This window comes from Eleginops maclovinus, chromosome 2, assembly GCF_036324505.1.
Source record: "Eleginops maclovinus isolate JMC-PN-2008 ecotype Puerto Natales chromosome 2, JC_Emac_rtc_rv5, whole genome shotgun sequence".
NCBI classification, from domain to species: domain Eukaryota; kingdom Metazoa; phylum Chordata; class Actinopteri; order Perciformes; family Eleginopidae; genus Eleginops; species Eleginops maclovinus.
In genome coordinates, this window is record NC_086350.1 from 17,472,279 (window position 1) to 17,488,786 (window position 16,508).

At 42.4% G+C, this 16,508-nt stretch overlaps 1 protein-coding gene across 9 annotated transcripts in view; it reads left to right on the forward strand.

Annotated features, from left to right (window-relative positions):
* The window catches only part of brsk2a (BR serine/threonine kinase 2a), a 150,836-nt gene that overhangs the window by 125,382 nt on the left and 8,946 nt on the right, over positions 1–16,508 (forward strand). For 2 of the 9 annotated variants that reach the window (XM_063876355.1, XM_063876366.1), the window contains exons 9-16: positions 3,815–3,846; positions 5,845–6,009; positions 7,208–7,305; positions 8,157–8,307; positions 8,524–8,589; positions 13,629–13,689; positions 15,500–16,277; positions 16,430–16,478. In XM_063876355.1, the coding sequence (XP_063732425.1) occupies positions 3,815–3,846; positions 5,845–6,009; positions 7,208–7,305; positions 8,157–8,307; positions 8,524–8,589; positions 13,629–13,689; positions 15,500–16,277; positions 16,430–16,478 (1,400 nt within the window). Of the gene's footprint in view, positions 1–3,814; positions 3,847–5,844; positions 6,010–7,207; positions 7,306–8,156; positions 8,320–8,523; positions 8,590–13,628; positions 13,690–15,499; positions 16,278–16,429; positions 16,479–16,508 lie in introns of all 9 variants that reach the window. The other 7 variants (XM_063876394.1, XM_063876401.1, XM_063876417.1 and 4 more) reach the window with 5 other exon arrangements.

Sequence of the window (16,508 nt, forward strand, 5' to 3'; positions counted from 1 at the left end):
AAAGGTAAAGCCCCTTTAGAAAGCAGTAAAGGGAGCTAACTGTTGTATAAAAGGGTTCAGAAGGAACATTACACTCATTGTGATTGACAACCATGTAGCTGTGGGTGTTATTATTACACATATATCTCGAGGTACTGCCTTTACAGCCATGATAGCCTGCAAATATTTCTGAATCTTGAGCCTCTAAATCTCATGTAAATTGTAAGCAGTATGTGCTATAGTACATGTACTCATTGTACCTCCTTATTAAAAATTCCTACGTTCCCCAAACTGAATTATATCTGCATTGAATATTTCATTTTTATGGTCCCCGGGTTGTATATACTTAGGATGTTTAGAAACAGCAAAATACATTTAGAGGATGTTTGAGGCAGCATGAATGGGAAGAAAAAAAGAAACCCAGACATATCCAGTCTGTGTTAGAGAGGAAGATCATTATTTTGCAGATTCAGAGAACACCAGGAAAATCTGTAAGACTCCAAGGAGAAGAAGATGGCCGGGATATGCATTGAAACTAAGTGTCTAATCTCAACTCACTGCCAAGCCAACCATTGTCTTTTTCTTTGTTTTGTTTTTTCACTCCTCTGTGTTCTAAAAGTGTTTGCCTCTTCTCATCCCCGATTCTGTTAGAGTTCCTCTTCAAGTGCAGGATGTGAATTCAGGAGAGGACTTCTGTTGTGCTCTCCCTCTGCACTGTTTAATGTACTCAACAGAATACAACTCCCTTTCCACACAGCACCTGATCACCTTGAAAAGGTGGCTGGAGAATTGGGCGAGAACAGAGGGATGTGAAGGGCAGAGAGTCAGGTTGAGAGGTAGAGAGAGGTGGACAAAGGGAAATGTGAATAATAAAAGTGGCCAGAGATCTCAAAAGCTACACACATTGCGTGGAGATGGTGCTGCCCTTTGTTGTCTTCCAGCATTTCACATTCAGACGACATGCTGAGACTCAGACACACTCACACGTTACTCTATTTCTGCTCACACATAATAGAAGCCCACATTTTCACACATATAATGTATGCACATAGTCCTCTCCAGGCTCTCCAGGTGTCTCTGTGAATCAATGCCGCAAACAAAACTGTTTTCATGCAATTGCCTTTTAGCAAATGTAGTGACACAACCCTTAAGTGGATACTGATGCTCCATTTCCCCAAACCTCTGCTATCTTTCATAGTGTCAAATATACTTAACATAACATAAAGAAAGAGATGCTTATTTGTGAGAGAGTTGACATCACTGAGGCTCAGCAATTCAGATAAGCAGCACTGTAGAAATATAAACTTTAAAGACCCCACCTCTTTGGTATGCTGTATGTTCACTGTATGCTTTAATTTTCTGTTCTCTCTGCCTGACGAGGACGGGTCACCCTGAGATCCCACAGATATGTCCAGCAGCCTCCAGCGCTGTTCTCGACAAAGGGTTACACACACACACAGGCCAAGCTGCGGGAGAGAATATGCTACCTCTCCGTCCCCCCTAACGTTCACAAGGGCTCCAAACTGAGCTCTGGGGATGTGTTGTAACCTCGCAGAATGTCAAATAGCACCGTTAGTGTGAGCTTTCTTAGAGTCTAGAGATAAGGCTGGGAATGACATCATAAGAGGACATGTCAGTCTTTTCCAAGGGATTATATTTCATAATGATCTTGACAATAGTTGGTTAAATTAAGGTGATAATCAGAGCACAGCTACTTGCTGTGTTTCAGTATGTCTATTGTCACCTCTGTTAATTACATTTTGCCAGTAGATGCACACAAAGCCAAGGCCCCTCGGAGTCTTGAGAGGGAGGGCACGTCGCCGGGCTTAAGAGGCTTAGCCCAATAAAATCCTTTCTCTTCATTTCCTGTCTGTGTAGTCAGGCCCCGGAGGCAATCGGGCCAGCCACCTCAACACAGTCATCTCATCTTGAATATTAAAATGAACACAGACACCCTGGGAAGATCTGCGTCCTTTCGATCCCGGGCTAATGAAGAGGATTGGCCATCTTATTATATTAAAGAGTAGTTCATCACAGTCATATAGGTTAATACATTCATGGTGATGGGGTGGCTGGAATGAAAATAAAGGAAGAGTTTGTGATTTTATCTTTGTAATATTATTTGTAGTGATAGAAGTGGATTTCACCACAGTCTGACGCTGCTACTCTGCATGTACCTTATAGCACAGTAAGTTTATCCTCATGTATGTGCTGTAGCAAACTCTATTTTTAAGACATTGGAGCATCAACACACATTTTAACCTAAAAGAAAAATAAAGAAATGTGTAAAAAACAAAATAACTTTATCAGCTAGCCTTCACTGGCCTAGGTACAGTAAGGTTAAATGTTTTCCAAAAATGACCCATTTATATGGCATTACAATATTTATATATCAATAAACAGGTTTCTTAAAGTAGGAGCCCAAGGAGGTTTAAAATTATTAACTTGGCACGACAAAATATAAATGTATTCTCACTATAACAGCTGTAGCTTAGAAAATGGCATTATGGGGCATTCCATTTGAGGAATTTACTGTTTATAACAAAACAAAATACACACAAATGATACGTGAATAAACTACCTCTTGAGTGGTTTTCCACCTCACCTCCTCTAAACAGAAAAGTTCAGTTAGCGGTCGAAGCAAGTTGTTCCCGTGACAATAAAAATGATTATTGCAGTTACTAGTTAAAAACATACCTGAAAGCTCACACCTAGCTAAAAGCAGTATTGCAGCAGCATCCCCCTCTGCCTGAGTGAAAGCAGCTGGAATTGGTACTGTCACATTTAAAGACTGATTGATGTGATACCACATTTCAAACCCCATCACTTTCAACCCTTCGTGTGATATCAGTCTCTTGCCTCTAGGCCTTCAATAAAAGTGTGAGTAAGAGTGGGTCACCCACTGGCCTGCATCTGACAGGCAAGGTGTCTCTGTCAATACCATGACCTCTGTGGGAGCAGATGAGGTGCACCTAGAGTCAGAAATCGCAGCCTGACCTGCTCTGTGTCTACACTAATATCACATGAAGGCATTTACCAGTACTGAAACACAGAGGTAAATCCTCTGGGGTGCTGGAAACACTGAGACATTAATGGATACACATACCCAAGAACTATGCCACTGAATAAGTGACGATAATTAGAGCTGCTATGTGTATCTCCTGTGGTTCCTCAACAACAGCATGGGCAAATTAAAAAGTCCCAACAGTGACATTGATCCTGTTTTCCTCTGTGGGCAGTTGAAACACTTCAGAGTTATTCGAACAGACATCTCCCTTTGTTGCCCTTTTGCTCAGTGTTTCTGTCTCTTTCCGCCTTTCTTTGTTGGCAAACACAGTGTTGACAGTGCTGTTGACAGAGTGGCCACATTAAAAGTGTGATGACAAGAGTAGTATTAAGAGAGCGAGTGTTTGTGTGAGTAAGAGAAAGGGATATTCCCTTAAGACCAGAGGGCTTGGCAGGGTCAGCAGTGTGTGTGAGGGAGATAATATTTTCTGTCTATGGCTCAGTGGTATCACCTCTCTCTCATACTCCTGCTGCACCTCTCTGTGCCTCGCTCTTTTCTCAATACGTTTTTCCCACTGGCAGAATTAATATTTGAAGGCTTCATTATTTACTTCCATCTGGCGGTATTGTCCTATTGTGCTTCAACTAAGCCAGTCAATTCAGGGTTAACTGACATCAAGGGTTTCTATACACTGGGAAACTATTGAATGTTTTTGGAATTCATCTTTATTGAATATTTTTGTTTCCTTTTTATACTTTATTTTAAAGAATTAAAGATGATAAAAGGAATTTGTACTGATCTGCTGTTTCTTGTGATTGTCTTTTACAGTTAGAACAGATCCAGAAGCACACATGGTACATGTAAGTACTCTTCCCTTCCTTTACACACCCTCCACTCTTCTCCTTTCCTCTTTTAGCATATTCTGCCGGGGTTGTAGACCTGAGGCGAGCCACCACATGATAAATGGCTTTGATTTTCAGCCCTGTAAACGGGAGTACATTTGAGCAGGTCATGGCTCCACTCTCAAGGATGTGGGGGTAAATTGGTAGTGCATGAAAGAGGACAAGCAGCATATGGTCAACTGAACAGGCAGCAGGGGTGTTGGTGTTGGAAAATGAACCCACGTAACCTCAATGTACCCTTCATTTAATTTAGTGTGTACCTTTTTAAACATAAATCTTCTGAGAACATTAATGGTTCACATCATCGTAAATTATGTTCCTTCACAAGGTTTTCTCAATGGGGGATCAAAAGCATAAAAAAATTGGTTTAATTATAATACATGGTACACTTGACAGACACACTACTGATGTCAGAAGTTGCAGCTTAGTTTCTTTTTCTTACACAACAAGAACAAAGATGAATCATGGCAGGAGGTTTTGAGTCCTGGAAGGGGGGGTGTTATGGTTTTTGTCCTGTACTGAAAGATCGTGTGAACAGACAGTGGTGGTGATAAAAAAAATAAAAAAAACAGGAGACAGGGGAAGAGCTTGGAGAGAAGACTAATGTAATGTGAGTTTTGTTACTGAGGAAGTTGCCTGGCTGTCTGTCTCTGCATGGAAGTATGGCTGGCCGAGTGACTGGCCGAAAGAATTAATAAAATATCTTCCCTTTCACATGTGGCTGTGAGTTGCAGCATATCTTTCTAAATCACCCAAAAATAATAATTGTTTTCAAAAGAAACAACCTGATAAGGCCATTCAAGCCTTCTGCTTGTATTTTAGTATTAATAATGGTTGCTCTCTGTGCAATCTGAGCAGAACAGTGGTGCTGAAAGGACAGCGTCAGGAAATGCTCTCTTCACAAGGAACACTAATGATGGCCAGTGGTCAAACATGCACCCAGTTGATTTCGTACATCCAGCTAAAATTACGGCAATCTATTACAACAACCCAGGGAATGTTTTATGAAGGGTTATAGTGTTTTGTGTTCAGAGAGGTATCGATTTCACTTTATATTCATTTTGGAGCCTCTTGTTCGTTTTGAGGTACATTTGAATTACTCCCATCTAGTGCTCGGGACTTTTCTAAAAGAGATTTAACAAAAGTTCAAACTAAAACTTTCACTATGTAGCTAGTTTATTGCAGGGCTCTTCTAGTACAATAGCACGGTGAACCTAATACATGGGCAACTATATGTAGTTTTAAGTGGGAGACATGTTAGGTTCATGTAAGATGTGAGACTGTATTTATCTTTCCTCCTCCACAAAATTACAGTGCAAAGCGAAACAGGGTTGTGTGGGATCGCAGATCCAGTTCACAGCTTATGGAAAGGCGGAGGTGCTGTGAATGGGTTTTACACTTCACTTCTCTCATCAGAGGAGGGAAATTATAAATTGGCATTGGAAAGTATAGTAGGGGGTGTATATGTATGCTATGTCGTATAGTCTGTGTGTATTAGCAACTTTATAGATATCCTTTCCTTGAAACCGACATCTAGAATGTTCTAGAAATCTGCCAAAAAATGTATGTCAGTGTGGATTAGCTTTACATTTTTAGTCCCAAAGAATAAAGTCCTCCCTGTGAAGTCCCTTGATACAGAGTGACAAAAGAGAGACATAGAGAAGTGACAGAAGAGGGACATAGAGAAGTGACATAACTAGGATAGTGTCCGGAAAGAAGGAGGGGATAATCTAAGCTTGGAAAGCAAACTAGAAGAAGAGGGAGAGATAGAAAACTTACGATGACTTAGCCTTTTGTCTGTGACTTGACGAACCTGAATGCTCCTGTTCAACCTCTAAAGCTTACATAGAGAATGTCTTAACATGATGAAAATACTATGGAAGTTTCAATCTTCAAACTTAGAGTAATAAGGGCTAACAGTGTCAATATTTGTGATGTCATTTTTTGCATTCGCAGTGGGGGGAAGAACGAACCAGAGCCAGAGCAGCCTGTGCCGAGGAAGGTGACCATCCGCAGCCTGCCCTCTGCAGACGACATCGACCCAGACGTCCTAGACAGCATGCACTCCCTGGGCTGCTTCAGAGACAAAAACAAGCTACTGAAAGACCTGCTGTCAGATGAGTGAGTGGATTGAGCGACAACAGGGAGGGATGGGGAAAAGGCTGGGATGAAGGACAACAGTAGAATTGACTTGTGGTTTAGTAAATAAAAAGGTTTGCGTAAGGAGAGAAAAAACAGAAGATGTTAGGGGGGGAAATGTGGAGCAATGAGAGGACGGCACTGCAATAAAAGGGTGGTTGTGGGGTGTACAGCCTTGGTTTTTCCCAAGCTCTTATGAAATCCTGTGAGGCTGTCAGTTTAGATGTGAGAGGCTATAGAGCACTTAACAGTTATCACACAGCGCTCACACCGCTTGCCACTGGATACATTCCCCAAAACTGATCCATGCTTGCTCCAGGAACATGCCCCTTGGTCACATTGTTTATGTTCTGCTGTTAATGTTTTTGTCTCAGTTACACTTTGTGTTTCTGCTCTTGTTAATATGCATTTCAGCTGAATAAACTTGCTTTTTACTTAACTATAGGCATACAGATGTTACAGTTTCATTTTGCCTGTTTTTTTATCTCCTTTTACTCTGTTCTACATTTGCCTGGCCTCCTAATTTTATACTCAATAAGCATTACTCTTTCACTTCTCCCTCTCCACATCCCCTCTTTTTACTTCCTTGCTCCTAGGAGCATCCCATAATAGTGCTGGACTGGAGGAAAATCGGCTGCCTCTATCTCCTTTCCCCTGGTACATTTTAGCTGAAGTTGCAGGTCCTTGTCTCTTTACCTCCTACTGCTTTCCAATCTGTCTTTATTACGGAGGGACAGTCCCTGGGCCTTTTGCATACAGATTATTGGTCTAGAGATATTAGGCATCCTGATTTACAGAGAAAGGACGGACTCATAATGTGTTGATACTTTCATAGAATTACCAGTAGACCTTGGGAATGGAGATACATCCTTAAAATATATGCAGAATATTTTATGTTGGCTTAATGAGCTGTAAAACCAAACTTTTCTTTTCACAGGAAGCTGTTTAATAGCTGTTTCACAATGAACCCAAAAAGATTAAAGGACATTAATCATAGTGAGGGATTTTGCAGTGTAACGCCTTGGCTCTGAGCTTTTACAGACACATGCTGGTGTGCGTGTCTACGGTTCCTTCTGCAACATATACCCATCTTTCTGTTTAAAAGGACCTAGGTTTGTTTAAACCATTTCATTTCTGTTCCATATGTTTCAGTACACATTTTATTGTCTCCACTTTGCAGTGACAACCAAGAAAAGATGATCTACTTCCTGTTACTGGACCGCAAGGAAAGGTACCCCAGTCAGGAGGACCAGAACCTTCCACCTCGCAATGAGATAGGTGAGGCTCAGACGAAGTACAGATAAAGTAATGTTACATAATAGATTGTGATAAAAAAATTAAAATAAAAAAGGTATATGAAAGAGCAAAGCAGGGGATAATTCAAATAAATCCATAAACGCAGTACGGCACACAGTGTGTCTGAACATGTGAAAGGCTTCTCATCTTATAAACAGACAATAAAAAGACAATAATAAGTCCTTTATGAAGGTAACTGCTGAATGCTATTAGTGCCTGAACCATTCTGCAGTGATTTCCTCCTTTAGAAAAACATTGGATCAGCTCCAGTAGCGTCCGATTGGCTCTCCAGTTATTTATTGAATATAGACACTCTTCTCAATGAAATATAGTAACAGAAATAGAATGTGTCAAGGAGCCAAGTTTGAAAAACTGTCAGCTGCGACTGCTTTGGTTGAAATATTAACTCATCAAAAAAAGGTATTCTTCCATTCGAGCACCACAACTCAGCACAGATTTCCACCCACAGAAAATCTGAGCAGATATAGAGATGCTCTACTTAGACTTCTGCCATGGAGCTTTTCTGACAACAAGAGCTCTGCAATAGGAGTTTTATGTGCACACGTATATTTGCTGTGAGATAGCGACATTTTGATTAATAGACCTCCTCTTCAATGAATGTGATAGAGTCAATACACCCGGCATTACTTCAAGATCCGTGAGGAAACTAATACTTATTCACTGTTAGTTATAATGTCAATGTAATCAGCGCTTAACATCGCTCAAATACTAAAACAGACAAATGCACAAAGCCGCTGTGGAAATACACAAGTATTAATGTGCAGAGGCGTCAGGTGCATTCTGTTGATTCCGAATCGATCGGTTTTCCACAGATCCTCCAAAGAAGCGGGTGGACTCTCCCATGTTGAACCGTCATGGCAAGCGGAGACCAGAGAGGAAGTCCATGGAAGTCCTCAGTGTCACGGACGGAGGGTCGCCTGTACCGGCAAGGAGGGCCATCGACATGACTCAGCATGGACAGAGGTACGCCTGGAGGTGAAGTGAAAAACCAGAAAAATCTATACAATTTTAAAATGAACTAATGGAAAACCACTTAGCTTTGTGTGTGTGAGTGGAGGATCGTGCAGCCAAGTGGTTTTTTTTAGCAGGTCAGACAGGGAGTCTGGCTTTGGTGGGTTATATTCTTGCGGCTAAACACAGACTGACACTCTGCTCACTTTTTCTCCTGTCCCACTGTAGTAAATCAGTGTACAGTAAAAGCCTGGAAATTCCTGACAGTGGTACAAAATGCAGCAATGACGAAAGGTATTCACTTGCCACTCACCCCCTTACGTTCTCTTGCTCTATGTTTAGACTCCCTGTTCAAGGAGACGGTCCATGGCTGGAGAAAGATGCAGCAGTGTTTTCTGAGAATGCTTTGTTTTTAATGGGGATGATACCTGTGGCTGCTTTATGTTTATTAAAAGCTATAACTATTCTGGAAAATGGTAAGAACTGGAGCAGAACAGAGTCAACTGTTTGGGCATGGCAGTTCCTATAGTATGACCTCACTCTTTTAACTAACTTAATTTTCAAATTTGCAATTCAGATCCTTAACATACACATCCCCTCTTCTCCGGTGTTAGCTCAATCCTCTCTTCTTCTTATAATCTGAATGCATTGATAATCAGCCCTCTCAAACTGTGTCCCACTTTTCTCTGGATGCAGAACATTTTTCCATATCTCTATTTTAGAAATGTTCACATCCAGCCAGAACCACACCCCCACAAGGCACAGCATTCTGATTTAAAATCTATTTCCCCATCTTATTTCAACAACCCATATATCATCACACGACACATTTCTGCTCAGAGGCAGTGACATTTGTGACAGCGGGGAAGATTGAATCTGAGGGGGGTGATAACCTGATCTGCCTAATGATACGCAGATTGGCAAAGCGCTGGAAAGATTTCAGAGGTATGGGACATAAATGTAGAGGCAGCGACTGCATAAATGTTATAGATTAAAATATATATAATTATTAAATGGAATGTACTACCAAATGTCAGATCTATTAATTATTCCTAACCATAATATCAAGAATGTATTTCCTTGCTTCACTTCGCTGGGGAAGTCTCTTCAGAAGTTTTAAATCCACTTCAAGAGCTCCCACCTCTAAACACTTCTGTTTAATTCTTCCTGTTCTCTGGTGCCTCTGAATTTCACTTTAACATTCATCTTCTTGTGTTTCATCGCCTCCACTCCGCTCCCGCATCCCTTCAGGCGATCTAAGTCTTATATCTACTTTATATAAAGGTTGCATTAGTTTAAAAGTTACTTTCTTCCGTCCTTCGATCTGACTCATCGGTTTCAGTCAGGCTTAGAGTCTGAAAAATAACTTTGCTTTGACTTCATCAAGCATTAAAAATGCTTTCCAAAACAGCGACAACACAAGTTCATAGATCATATACAGCTGAACGGCATACGACATAAAGTGCTAAAATGGACCTTTAGTTTTACTCGTATAAATCTCAATAAAAAGTTGCTTCCACAGATGGCGGCAAATTAAATAATTTATCATCAGCTGCAGTCATTGAAAAAGCTCCAATGTATCTTTCCTCATTGATACTTTAAATCACTCTGTTTCTTATCCCTACACCCAAATCTCTCTCAGGTCCCCTCCCTACTTGCTCATATCTCTTTTCTTTCTTTACTGTGGTTTCTCGTGTGCTGCTGACCTTTTATACACGATACCCCCCTCTGTTTGTAGGAATTGCTATGTTAATGTAGAAAGTTCTTCTATGCCTGGCTTCCTATCAGCTGTCCTAGGTTGGAGGCGGGGAGGGGGGGTCCTATATCACAGCCCATCCGCCTCCAAATCAAATCTTTCTCACCGTACATCTGCAATTCATGGCTCTCCAGCTGATCAGTGGGGGAAAGAATGTTAGTAACAAAGTCTCGTTGTCTGCCTTTTATCAGGTCCTTGTGTCCCGAGCTTGTTTGTTAGTGTTTATAGGCGGTGGCGTTGTGGATGCACAGAATAACGTCCAAAGATTTGACCGACTTTCTCTGAACCTAACCTTATCTTTCCCCGACAGCAAACTTTTGTCGACAGCACAGAAGACTCGTAGAACTTCAGATCAGAGGGTGTCAGTGGGAGGACTGACTTTGAAACATGTGTTTTGACAGGATACATTTCCACCAACGTAAATGATGGAAGAGAGGGGAGACATTTTTATCCAAAGTAACACCATGAGAACGCCTGAACCTCAATCCCTCTCACATATTTCATGTAGGCAGCAAGAATGCGATCACTGCCCAGCCTGCATTTTCATACATGCTGACTGCTCCTGTGAAGTGTAGTTGAATAGATTTAGGATAAATGCTGCACCAGCAAAGAAACGTGCCCAGAGACATTCTTACGTCGTCATTCTTCATATGCCCAAAAGAATCTTAAAAAAGACATTTAAAGCCTAAACTCAAAGCACCAGATATCCCACTGATTTCATTTTAAATCTTAACAACATGCCAGGAGAAATGAAGGGAGGTTAATGATATGTAAATGAAATATGGAAAAGTGCTGCAGTGTGAAGAACAGAATATCAATTGATTTTTTTTTTTTCTTCCTTCACTGCTCTAGTTACTTCATGCAGTTTGAATGTGTTGGCTTAGTCAGAGCAGTCTTAATAAGTCTCATGCTAATTATTGACTCCAATCTATTTAAGAGGCTCAAATGAGCACAAATAAGGCACCTTTAACTCTGATCTCTACATGGGAAACTGCAGGGGTCGTACTACTTTAAGAAATTTAAGGAGCTGTGAATATTAATGTGCTGAGTCCTCAAGGAGTTGTCAAGGCTCAGGAAGAGGAAATGGATTTAAACAGTGTGTTGGTTTGTGTGAACATCTATTCAGTACAGTAGAATAATTCCATTGGCAGGACAAAGTCAATATAGAGGAGGGGGAGTGAAAAGGGGGACCTTTTTTCACTGTGCAGTAGCGTTGTGTTTTGGCTTCGCAGTGTTATTTGTTCTCTGTTTGACTCTTGGCACCATCCATTTCATTTAGCTTCCTTTTCGTTTAATTTCAGTCCATGCCCTCATCCCAGAACCTCTTGTCCTTGTTCCGACCCCCACAGATCAACATTAGACCCCCACAGGTGCTTTGGATGGGTGTCTGATACAGCTGGTGGCCACACACTGAGACCATGGGACCCATTCCAAAACAAGCTTATGGGAAATGTTATCTTGAGGATTAAAAGATAACAGAAATATGAGAATGAGAAGCGACACAAATACACCATCGCACCCAAATTGCAAACAATAAATATTTAAATTTAAAACAAAATCCTCCAGTGGGATTGAGATGAGGCAAATTTAATTTTAGTGGTTATGCTTACCAGTCAGTGATGGCTGGAAAGTGTGCAAGTCCTTCAATCAAGTAAAAGTTGCAATTCCACATTTAAAAGTCCTGTATTTAAATCTTGAATTTTGTATTACCAGCAAAATGCACTAACTGCGGCATAAATGTAGTTTAATAAAAGGAATCTGGAGAGAGTTTTTTGGTAATAAGGGAGAAATAACCCTTTTGAAGCATGCGCTACAGAAACACTGAGGGCTTAACTGGCTTCAGCATCTCCTCTCGTGCTGATTTAATAACTTATTTTTTCTGTATGATAGATGATGAATGATTCATTAAGTTGTGTACGCTGTTCGCTACAAATACAAACTTGTCAACAATATTTCATCGTCTCTCTGAAGCAAGGGTGAGCTGCTGACAGCCCATTACTGTACAGCATAGCCATCTGTAACATTAGCTTTATAAACGTGCTGGTCCAACACTAACAGATGCAGAGGGCCTCTAACAATATGCTCATAAGGGCCCGAGGACGCTGTGTTTTGGCCATGTTTTAGATGAAGCGCAATTGGCTGTGTGCGAAAAGGCTCTGTAGTTAACAACTGCAGGCATGTCTCAGTGGACCAGAGGACTTACATGTAGATGATAGCAACTGTCTGCTCCCTGAAACTAGAAATCCCAGCCAACGCGGTCTCAACATCGCCTACTCATGAGTGAAAGAGCGTGTGCAATAAACACACTCACAGAAGGGGCAGTGAGAGAATTACAGAAATAGAATGAGAGTGGGTGATTCTATAATTTCCTCCCTCTCATTGTAGCTGTTGCTTCTCTTCTCTTTTGATTGTTTCTGTACATCTCAGGAGGAGTATTCCTGTTCTTGTATCAGTTCTCTCTTTAGACGGTTGTAAATTAAAAGCTCAAGGGAGACGGGCAACTGAACCCAAAGTGATCCACAGAAGATTGAAACATATAGATCCTAATCTGGGCTTGTTGTTATGACAGCACCGGTATCATTTTTGTGGTTACTAGCTGTAACCGTGTACACAGTTTGTGACCATGTATGGATGCCTCTGTGGTCCTGTGGGACTGCTCCGGCATCAGAAATGAACATCAGTCTCCATTGCTCCATCCCTCTGCCCCATCCTTCATGCTTCCCTCCCTTAATCCTCCATCCATCCTAAACCACCTCATCCTCCCCTCATTTTTGTCCATGAGTTCCTCAACTTTAACCGAGCAAGTTAAATTAACACTTGTAGTTGTGCCTCCAAGAGGGACAAAAGATCTGTAGGCTCGGCCACATGTTTGTGCATCAAATGAGAGAGAAAAAGGAAGGAGGGGGGGTTGGGGTTTGTTAGATTGAATGACAAAAAGGCACAGTGTTGTGACAGTGAGCAGCTGGTGTTTCCGAGTGTTGACAGGCCCTGTTTTGTGTGTTTGTGTGTGTGTGGGTGCGTACATGTGTGTGTGCGCTCTTGATGGAGACAGATTGTCCTGTGATTGTTATTTTCTGAGCAGGGCTTTGCTCGCAGGGGTTATTGACGGCATCTGGGGGGAAAAGAAAAGCATGACAAATGGCACTCACCCAAATGTCCCACTTCAGTTCCCCCCTCAAGATATTTTCAACTGATCCAGCGCTATAAGGCCTAAAAGTTAACACATTTTGTTTATTAGCACACTATAAAGGCGGAAAGCTAATTTGAATGCTAATCTATGGAAAGCAGCCCATACTTTAACCAAAGTTTGAGCTTTACTGCTTTGAGACTAATTGCTGCTAGTCATGTCTTAGTGCTTTTACCTTTGTGTCGAAAAGGTGTTGTGTTTTGCAAAGGGGCTTGGTAGCGACTAATATGCTTGCTATAATGGTGACATATGCTGTGATGCTTTCTAACTGTGTAACCTCCACACTCTAACCCCCCCCACCTTTGTGTAATGAAACATGTAACAGGTACACATGTTGATCTCACAAATAACCTCTGCCTCTGTGTGTGTTCTTGCCTGTATGTGCCACAGGTCGCGGTCTATTAGTGGAGCCTCCTCCGGCCTCTCCACCAGCCCCCTCAGCAGCCCACGGGTAAGTCATGATCCGCTGTTCAATTTCACACAAATGCAACACACACCTGTTGACCAAGCTAGTTCTTCACCCTCATTGATAACGGCCAACCAACTCACGCTGATCCCATCTTATTGCTCTCATCGTATTGCTGTTTATGAGGGCGAGAGAAAATAAAGACAATTAACATCACCAGGGCGCCTGACCTTTAACAATGCACACAAGCAATATCACTTTATCTGTCTGCTCATGCAATATATTTCTACTGCTCTACTTTATTATGAGTCTGAGTTATAGTATGTTTTTCCACACCTAAAAAGGAACATTTCAACCCTTTAATCAAAACTGTTTTTCCTCTTCCTTATGGTGCTATTCATCAATATAGATTTTTTTAGTGTGAGTGTTGGGTATAGCAGCCATAGAGATGCCTTCCACTGTAATATATTTGATCTGAATGGCACTTAAGTTTAAGGTGCATCAAAAATGTTTGATAAAAACAACAGCAATAGATATAGGAACTACTTTTCTTTCTACTAAACTACTATCGCCAACCATATCACCGTCAGAAGGAAACATGCATCTAAGCATAAATAAGAGCTAGTTAGCATCAAAGCTCATTCACGAGGACAACATTATTGTTTACATCTTGTACTCTCGTGAGCCCTTTATCGAGAAGGCAAACGTCTCCAACACAGTCACACCGAAACAATCTAGATTGAGTAGCCAATTTGGAATTAGCTGTTTCAAGTTCAGGCATACTTTGAAGACTAGAAGTTGTTCTCGTCTGGATTTTTCCTACATTACATAATTCAGCACTGTGTCTGTATATTTGGATCTCCATGTTATGTGAAAGTAAAAATATACTGAAACGGAGGACGTGACAGCACAGCATACTTTCTCCCTCCACCCCAAAGCTTATTTTTTCCATCCTTTCTGCGTATTACCCTTCTCTCTGTTTTCCGTGGCCTGAGCTCTATGGAAATCCAGCCCCTGGAATGCTTCAGAAAATGTCCCTTTTCTTGCGCTGAGCTGGGGAGCTTGTGGTAAACTTTTCCAGCTGACTAACCTGAGAAGGCTCAAGATTAGCTAGGATCCTAAGACGAGCTCCTCACACCACACAGGTTCTTTCAGGCTGATCTGAAAGGGAAATTGATTTCTCAGACCTACCCAAAGCCTGGATTGTGCTCTCAGCAAGAACCTCTGTGTGGGGTTATTTTCTATCATTTGTGCATGGAAGAAGGGGAAGCATAAATACTTTATCAGGGTACCTTTGTGCCTGCAATTCCACTATTCACAATGAAACAGAACAATATACCTATCTAGAACCTGGAAATATTACAGCAAAGATACCATAATGGTGTTCTCCTGTTATTGAGACAGTCCAAAGTGTCCTCACAGCTGGCCTTATGTCTCTCACACACCTGTGTCTGCATGCTTTTCTGTTCCATCTGAGCCCTGTATGGTTTTTTTTCAAATGAAGTTCATCTTTTTTATATCTTTTGTTTGTTGTTTTTTAAAATTGTGTGCATTGCTTGCTGTTTTCCCACTTGACATGAGTCACTGAATGGGCTAACTGCATGTTTCTTGTCTTTTCTTCCACTTTTTTTCTTTTGTATCAATGCCCACACCTCTCCCGTGTATGCACACATCTCTCCTGCCTCTGCTTTTCTTCTGGATTTGTTGTTGTTTGTTTTGCTCCACTCCTTTTTTCATGCTTGTGTGCCTGCGTGTGTCCCCATGTGTTTTGCTTTGTTTTCTTCTCCTCCTCCACCTGCTCTGGCCCTTGGCTGTGTCGTGCTGTGTGTCTTCACACTGTGTCCTCCAACTCCAGCCTGTCAGAAAGTTCTGTGTACCGCCTCAGACCCCAGACATTTTGCAGTCCCCTAACTCAAGCCCCTGCCAATCCCCTGAGTCTACCCCCAATCGTGCTGGCCCCCGTGTCCCCACGCCTAACTCGCTCGCGCCAAACAGTGAGCCCCAGCCGGCAGAACTCAACAGGACCCAAACACTCCCCACCAAGCCTAAAACTGTCCCCAAGCCCCTCCAAGCCACACGATCCAACCCTCTCCCCGAACAGTTCACAGAGCCAGCTTCTCCAGCCAAATCTGAGCCCCCCACTCCCCTCCAGCTCCCACTGCAGCCCACCTCCGCCTCCGTGCCCCCCACCCCTACTACTCCATCCTCCCCATCCTCTCCCTTTGCCCCATCCTCCATCTCCAGTAATCTCATCCAAAACAGCCCCCAGGTACGCCGCTCCCATTTCGCTGCCAACCCCCAGCTCTCTGTGCCCTTCTGCCCTGCGGTGCCAATGTCGCCCATCCGGTTGCACCATTTCCACCCTGTAGCGCCGGTGTCTTCCTCCTTCACTGACCAGCCGCCCAAATCTATCCCCCTCATACAGGTTACCCCTCATCCCTCCCCTCGAGGTAGTCCCCTCCCTACCCCAAAGGGCACCCCGGTGCACACTCCCAAGGACAGCCCAGCCGGGACCCCTACCCCTACGCCGCCCCCCAGCCCGTCCATCGGAGGCATGCCTTGGAGGACGCGCCTCAACTCCATCAAAAACAGCTTCCTGGGCTCGCCACGCTTCCACCGCAGGAAACTACAAGGTACAGACATCATTAAAAAAAATTATCCTTAAACTCTGAATTATCTTGTTCCTATTTAATCCCTCCTTAAATCTTCCCGTACCCACTAAAGAAATCAATCTTTCTCTGAGCCTTCCACCTTTGTCTCATTTTGACCCTGCCTGCTTCCACAGTTCCCACACAAGAGGAGATGTCCAGCCTCACACCAGAGTCTTCCCCAGAGTGAGTAGATACTTTTTCATCACTATGCAG